At 33.2% G+C, this 8444-nt stretch overlaps 1 protein-coding gene across 1 annotated transcript in view; it reads left to right on the top strand.

Annotated features, from left to right (window-relative positions):
- Positions 1-2906: 2906 nt before the first annotated feature.
- LOC102581385 (uncharacterized) overlaps positions 2907-8444 on the top strand; it is a 7815-nt gene continuing 2277 nt past the window's right edge. The window contains exons 1-3 of the mRNA XM_006344620.2: positions 2907-3394; positions 4568-4737; positions 6119-6177. Of these exons, the coding sequence (XP_006344682.1) occupies positions 3220-3394; positions 4568-4737; positions 6119-6177 (404 nt within the window). The 5' untranslated portion in view covers positions 2907-3219. The remainder of the gene's footprint in view (positions 3395-4567; positions 4738-6118; positions 6178-8444) is intronic.

Here is an 8444-nt window from a genome sequence, read left to right on the forward strand (position 1 = left end):
GATATTACTTACAATGATAAAAAGAAAAATGCAATAAAACACAGAAGATCACGGTAATCAAACAAGAGTTTGGTTGGAAAATTAGACAAGTTAAACTCCACATAAAATTTGTACATTATTTCATATAAATTTTAGCTTCATTATTTATCCCCCACAAAACCTTCTTTACAATGTTTGATATTTTTCTTCTTTGTATAATTAATTTCCGCATAAATTCTATGTGATTGAATGTAAAGATTTAAATAAGATTTATTTAATAGTATAAATATTGAAATTACTAAATAGCAAAAATAACTCTTCGTGTATATCAATATTATTTTGCTAGAAAATAACTTTTTTAAACTACACACTGAATAATATTTTTTAGTACAACATACCCAAAATATAATAATTGCATTATGACCCCTACTATAATTTCGATATTACTAATTATTGCACAATTAATTATTTGATTAAACTGTTCCAAATTTGATGAACATATTTAATTTTCAGCAGAGTAAGAAAAATGCAGGCGATTCTTTTATTTATTTATAATAACAAACAAAGATAATTAATATTTATGTTGTTATGAGATATCAAATACTAGAAATGGAGAGAATTGTGTGCAAACATGTTCAAATACTATAATTATAAAAAAGTTTTAAAATGTCATAATATAGTGGAAGTGACTAAAATTTGTTCTCTTGTGGGAGTGCTTCACCCTTAACTAGAGGTCTCGGATTCGAACCCTAGATATGGAGAAAAATCCTGTTGGGAGCGCCACCCTCGAATGGACCCTGCAAAGCGCGATCCGAATTTAGTCGGAGCTCCAATGTGAACTCCGAACACCGGGTGGAAAACAAAAAAAAAGACTAAAACTTGTTCTCTACTACCATTGTTCTCAACATTTATTTTCTGACTAAAAACACACTTCTTTCGTCGATTAAATTTCACTTGTCCTTAACATTATATATCGATTTGAAATACCCTTATTTTTAACAAATTATGATATAATATATATGGGGCCTTAATTAATGCAATACTGATTTACTAGTCCTTAATTAATGCAATATTGATTTGCTAGTCCATGTAGCCACTTTTATAAGTAACACAATCCATTGAAGTTTAGCCGAAAATAAACCTAAATTTTTTTTGAATTAAACATTAGTTGATTTAGCTTCATTGGTCTCGAAACTATTCAGTTCGACAATTAATATACTTCAAATGAAAAATTTGAAGAATTATAAATAATTTACGTATTAACTCAAGAATTCAAGAAAACTTTATGACTATAATTCAATTTTTTGTGGAGTCCATGTAAAATGATGTTTTGAACCCAAAATTCTGTCAAAATTCCATACTCAAAATACCAATTGACCTCATGTTAAATTTTTGGAGATAAAATATCAACTCGTCCGATAATTGCTTGATAATGACTGTCCATAGTTTCTAATAGAAAATAATTCAAGAAATAAATTTTAGAATTAATTGATTTAATAAGCTTTTCAATCTAAGAAAATGATCAAAGTCAAATAAAATCACAAAATTCAGATTTGTTCGTAACCTATTTTTTGATGTTCCACATTTTATAATTATATGAATTTAATAGACAATAACGTCTTCATTCTTTGAAGTTGCAATTTTAGTTCAAAATTATTGCAAACTTCAATTAATTTTAGATCTAGGTTCAACTCAACATGTTTATCCTTTAATGTAATAATAGTGGAATCTTAAAAATTCAGTTAAAATAATTACCAAACAAATACATTCGATAAATTCAAATTATTTATAAGTTGAATTTAACATTCATAAATCAACATCACATGTTAAAGGGAAAAAGGTCCGAAATATATTTGAACTTTGACCGAAATTGTTGTAATAATACCGAACTTTGGAAATGACCTTTTACCCCTGCACTATTTAATAGTGTATTTTAAATGTATTTATGTGCCCACGTGGACATCATAAATATTGCATAATTATTAATAGTAACGTGTCCACGTGGGCACATATATACCTTTAAAATACATTATTAAATAGTGCAGGGGGTAAAAGGTCCTCCATAAAGTTTGGTATCGTAACAACAATTTCGGCCAAAGTTGAAATATTTTTCAGACACTTTTCCCATGTTTAAATAAAGTCCATGTGTATATCATTTTTTTGGGATAATGTATAAGTACCCCTTATATTATGACTAAAATCTCACTGACACATTTAAACTTAACTAGGGTCTTATTGTCACTCTTAACTAATCTAAAATAGAATAAACACATCTCAAAAGCCGACTCGATAGAGATAGTATCCACACTCTCTTGAAGGCAAGTGAAGATCGAAAAAAATGGACAATTTTTTTTTTTAATTGGTCTGTTTACAACGACATTAAAACCTATATACTTTTAATGTTAGAATATTTATTTTAATTTCTTCCTCACTTTAAACTTTTTATTTTTTCTCTTTCACTAATTTCTTATCTTTCACTTTAATTATGTGTATTTTTTAAAAAAAATTAAGAAGTATCCTTTAATTTTTAATGTTTTAATTTTTTTTGATTTTATTTGATTTTCTTCACTTATTTTGATATTGGTACGAAATTAACTTATTTTAAATACACGACATTTATGATTAAATTTGAAATCAAATAAAAAGGAAAAACAAAGAATAGGAAAAAAGAAAACAATAATTAATGAAGGTAAAAAGAAAATGAAAGAATAGAAGGTTAAAATACAAGACAATTTTTTATAAAAAAATATTTATGTTTATTGACTTTATTTAAATATAAGATAAAAGATATTAAAAGAAATTCTCAATATGTTAAAATTTGACCAAAATATAAAGTTGAAAGCGGTCAAATATGAATTTTTGGTATTAGAAATTAAGGAGAGGAAATAAAAAAAGAAAAAGAAAAGAATATAATTCCGTAAAACAGGCGGTGAGGAGAGAGAAGATGTTTTTAGGAAAATAGAAAGAAAAGAGGTTCACAGTTTTTGTACAGCCTCATCCATCTTCTTTCCCCACCTATCCCCAAACCGCTTCCTCAAAATTCCTTTCATCTCACCAAGACCCTTTTGCTTAGCCTTCTTAATCGGATTCTCTTCTATTTTGTTCATCTTTTTAATTTATTTTTCATAATTATCTTACATACTTTTTTTCATCAACACAAGATTACCGTGTTTTTTTTTTTTTTTGGTGTAAATTAAGGTAGGAGTAAACCAAGTTGTAGGTTGTGTTTGCCAGTAAATTATGGGATTGAATGATGTGGATCTTACGGATGACGGCGACGGAGGAGGAGGAGGAGATGTTGGTGGAGGAGAAGATAAGGCATCGGCGGTTTCGTGTTCGATTTGTCTTGAAGCTGTAACCGACAATGGGGATAGATCCTGGTCTAAGCTCCAATGTGGACATCAATTTCATCTTGGTTAGTTCGTCTACCAAATTATTTTTTTAATTAACTAAACGTAATTGGTACTTCTTTCTTTCATAAGCAAGCAAAAAACTTGTTGCTAGTTAAATTTCGCTCCGGATTGTCTGAGATCTGATTGTCCCTAAAGTTGTGGACTTCTCTACTTCTTTTCTTTCTCTTGGGAGAGCTTAATTTTGATTTTATGAAGAATTGTTGGTTCATTTTCTGCAATCCTAACTTAAACAAGGGGGTTGAGTAGGTTTTGGTCTAATTTAGACCACAATTGCCTAGTAGAGACTCATCCTCGTGTATCTGCCAAAATTGCGACAGCTGGGTAATAGAATTGAATAGACTTCATTATACGATGATGATTATTCCCTTTACTTATTACTTAGGTTAGCAGTTTCCAAAACATGGCATTGCATGCATCAGTTGCCTGGGTGACTTGGGTATGTTTTAAAGCAGCTCAGCGGTTGGAGTTGAAGGTACTGGGTTTCAGCTTAGCTAAATTGAAGAAATACCAAGAATGGCTAGACAGTCTAAGCAATTGTCAACTTGTTCTATGTCCACTAGAACTCTGTTAAAAAAAATTACAGTTTCAAGGATTTAGCAGAATTCTGTTAGTAAAATTAAAAATTCAAGTATGTTAAAGGAGATTGAGTACTTTATAACTTTGAAAGGAACAAGGAGCAAGAAAGGAGGAGGTCAATCCATAAAGAAAGAAAAAAGAAGTTGATTAATCAAAGGTTAAAGTGATTATCATGCCTGTATCGTAAAGATGCAGTCCTTAGACATTACGATGCTAAATAAAAGAACTTCAATCATACTTCTTTGTTTGGGATTGCTCCTGTCCAGTTTTGAGTCTTAAATCTGGGGTCAAGTAGCTGTAACAATGATATGACTGCATGAGATATAGCCAGTTCTATGATTTTTGGATATGAAGAAGGTTTTAGATGAAAACCAGAAAAACTAACACACCAACTATGAAAATCAGGGGATAAAAGGTCTTACTAATCTCTCCTTTTGATATCAACAATTATTGTTGTTGAATGTATTAGGGAGAAGAAGCAGGGGACTATGGAGTGTAGTAACGTATGCTTGTGGCGTTCTTTAATAATTTTTTAATGAGAAGAAAATGTGTGTATTTCATCTTGTTGACAACTTCACATTCTGGCAATTGGCGTGCAGATTGCATTGGTTCTGCCTTTAACATCAAGGGGCAAATGCAGTGTCCCAACTGTCGAAAAATTGAGAAGGGTCAATGGCTATATGCAAGTGGTTGCCGTCCCCTACCGGATTTCAACATGGAAGATTGGGCCCATGATGAAGACCTATATGATCTGAGCTACACTGAAATGGTAAATATGGGTCATCTCTTACCTACTGTTCAGTAATTTAGACAATTTAACCCATAAAAAATATATTAAGAGTTCTGATCTATCTGGTTTTTATGCGGGGTTCACTGGACGTTCCTGTTCCTTTTTCTTTTCCATGATAAGGAACATTGGGGACATTCCTTTATCTGGACGTCATAAGTTTCTTGTGGATTTTGAATGATGTGGTTCTCCTACTGGGAACTGATTGAAGATTATTATTGAAGAAGTAGATAGACATGCTTTATCTGACTCACAATTGCCTTTTCTTATGTTCTTGTGTATATACTTTGTCTGTTTTTTATTGCGTAACTGCTTCAGTCATGGTAGCTGTATTCAGTCACCCAAACCTGTACTGTTGGTTTATTATCTTCTTGTTAACAATAAATGAAGTTCTTTGAGCGTAGAACTGTTGATTTGGTATTCCAAGAAATCTAAACAATCCAAGTAAAATATTTTTGATATATGAGTTTGCATTCGCTGACTTTGACAATTTAGGTTTATATAGACATTATCATTAATACAAATGGCCTATTGAAGTGTTCTCATGGAGCCTTCTATTAGTTATTTCCTCCTGATTAATAGGATAGACTTTTGTTAAGATGTCCTGTCTGAAGTATTTGTTTGTGTTATTTACAATTTGTGTCTTAGATATGTTATTTGCCTGCACATCTTGTCGACCTGGGTTTTCTTCACAACTTACATGAAGCAATTAGGATAAATCCATAACACGGGATATCCTGATCTTTCACATTTTTAGAAAGTCATCTACAACAACTTATTGAAAGGCTAAATGTACACTGGATTTCTGAATAATTTGCCTAAAGAATTCCATCAGGTTACGAGGTTTGTAAGACCACATAAGTCTTAGGATTTGTCGACAAAGGTGCTCCATATTTTTGTCCATCATTATTGCTGATTCTATCTCATCATGAACATCCACTTGAGAACACATTGCCTGTTAGTATGGTAACTGTGTTATATGCATAGCAACTGCGATATATGCACTGGCTGCTACAAAGTTGGATGTGAGGACTTCTCATTTTTTAATGTAGTTGTCAAATTATTTTTAGGAGCAAGAAACTACTGCAAATGGCATGTGTAAAGTTCCATTTCTCCTGTGCTTCTGCAAAAAAAATCTCCATTTCTCCCGAGTCCTGTCAATTGCAACAGAGAACATTAAAAAGAAAATTCCTGTTCGGCTCATGAACATTTGTTATTGCATTAATAGTGCCTAAATGTAGCTTTCGCTTTTCTGTTGCCGTCCTTTTCTTGTGTGATCTGCTTATTGTTGATTGCATTTGTTTTCAAGCCAAATATAAATTTTACTTACTGAATACTTTAATTCCTGTGCGTGGTTTTGCAGTCATTTGGAGTTCACTGGTGTCCGTTTAGTGGATTGACTCGACTACCATCTTCTTATGAGTAAGAACGACTTTACTCTAAATTTTTCTTTTTTACTTTGCCTTCTTTGGGCCGAGCATATCAGTTTTACTTTTTGGGTTGAGATTGATAGTCTTTTTAATCCCTTTGTGATTTTGTTACTGATAATGTTGCCTCATTAGGGGAGCTTGTAACCTTGAAGTGTCCCTACAACAACATACCCAATGTGATCCCACAAGTGGGGCAATGTTGAAATGTCACTGTTCTGCTTTTATAGTCTTTGAAAGAGAATACTGACATCCTTTAGGTGATTTGCTTGGAATTCTGTTAGACCTGTTAATGGAGAAGGTCGATTTCCCTTATCATAAAATATTGAGGTAGATTTTGCCATTTTGGTGTGAAAAAGATGGAAGAAATGTGTTGGTGTGTGTATAGAGATGAGATACTGGCGATACCATGAAATAGTTCATCAGTTCCCCTTACATAGTTGAAGGGAAAATCTTTTGCTTTCCTGCTTCTGTACATATTGTTAATACTAAAGCACTATGCAAGTGCTGTCTTATTTACCTTGTGAAGAGAGATAAAGAGAGAGGACATACTGGTTTCATATATATATATATATATATCGACATGTCAATGAAATTTGCTTCTCCAAAAAAAAAAAAGTTGCTTCTCCCCATCTTGCTAAATATATTACCAGCAGAAGGATAGCAGGTCTGGTAGTGTCCTCTGGGGTGGGGGGTTAAAAGCCGGATGATTTTTTACCTAACAAGAACTGAGAGCCACATAGATTCTTTACCTTTTGAATTTCGAGTTGAGTTTGAATTCATCTCTTTCTATACTATATTGAGGCTGAGTTTTGAGTTAAGTTTGAATACATTGTGTGAGGTGGAAGTAGTCCTTTCATAGAACATTTTATATTTTCCTAGATCTGAACACAGGCCTATTTAGCTAGTTTGAGTTCAGGATGTTGATGGGTTTTGCTGTTGGGACTAATTAGCCTCAAGCATATCTAAGTAGCTCACTGTTTGCAGAGGCCTTGAAGTATGATATACCTTTAGATTGTTGCTTTCTTTTTTGATGGGCAAAGAGTTGAGATTATCATTTCTTTTTTTGCCTCATGTGATTCTAGCAAATTTGACGTGAGTCGGGATAAGGAATATTATAAGTTCTTAGATTTCAGCATCAATTCAAGTGGATCAAGCTTCTATGCTGAGCCTTCTAAAGGCCCATATACAACAACACACCCAGTGTAATCCCACAAATAGGGTCTGATGTTAGTACATGATTTAAGAGAAAAAGAAGATTGAAGTCTTTTAATTTTCTCAAAAAAATAAATAAAAAATTCTCAAAAAAAGATTGAAGTCTTTTAACTATTAGTTAGCATATCAGAGTGAACAAATTATGACACTGATGATGTTCTGCTCTTTCACTGAGTTGTTCCCACTAACTCTGCAGTTGGCACGTTTCTATAGATTGTTGTCCCTAGAATTGGCTGCAATCTGTCTCTAGACTGAAGCTTGGAATTGTACCTCCATAACAGTCCCTTAAAGGAGGAGTCACCTTGGACCTTGAGGCTTAGATACCAGCTACAAGCTCATTGGCCAATGTGTTTTGTACTTCCACTATTAGAACTGTTTCATTTGGACAATTACTGTTATTAGGGTTTGCAATTGGTTGATCGACATGCGTTGAAGCTTTTCTCAGATGGGCTTGTGTAACACTCCTTCGGTTTTGATGATGTTTTCGACACCATTCTACTAATAATATTATTTTATACAATTGCTTGCAGGTTCCAAATTGAATTCATTTAAGTAATCAAATTTGAACTTTGATGTGATGATTACTCTTATCAAACTACTTGTGTTAATTCAATTTCTTCATTAATGTTTTTTCCACTACCACTTACACTTAGATCATGAATAAGTGAAATCAACATTTTTAATTCTTTCTGCTATATCACATGGGTTGGAGAGTATACATAGGACTTCCATACATCCTAATATTCCATGTGACATTAGAGTTCAACTGCGGATGCTAATACTTCCTGTTCTGTGCCTGCTTGCCAATCGGTGAGCAAACTTTATGTGCCTGCCCTTGAGTTCCCTTTTATTTACACAGAGGAAAACAAAGGGTATCTAGGAGCTAATGATGAGAATAATTCCTCAACTTTCTTGCTGTTGTGATGGAGTGAGGTTTTTCCCCCTCTTTTCTTGCTTTCGCTGTGCTGTAGATTTTGCTTGTTGTGTGCCTAGCCCCCCCCCCCCCCCCCCCCCCCCCCCCCCTCCCCCCCCCCCCCCCCCCCCCCC

This window comes from Solanum tuberosum, unplaced genomic scaffold (genome assembly GCF_000226075.1).
Source record: "Solanum tuberosum cultivar DM 1-3 516 R44 unplaced genomic scaffold, SolTub_3.0 scf00060, whole genome shotgun sequence".
NCBI lineage: Eukaryota > Viridiplantae > Streptophyta > Magnoliopsida > Solanales > Solanaceae > Solanum > Solanum tuberosum.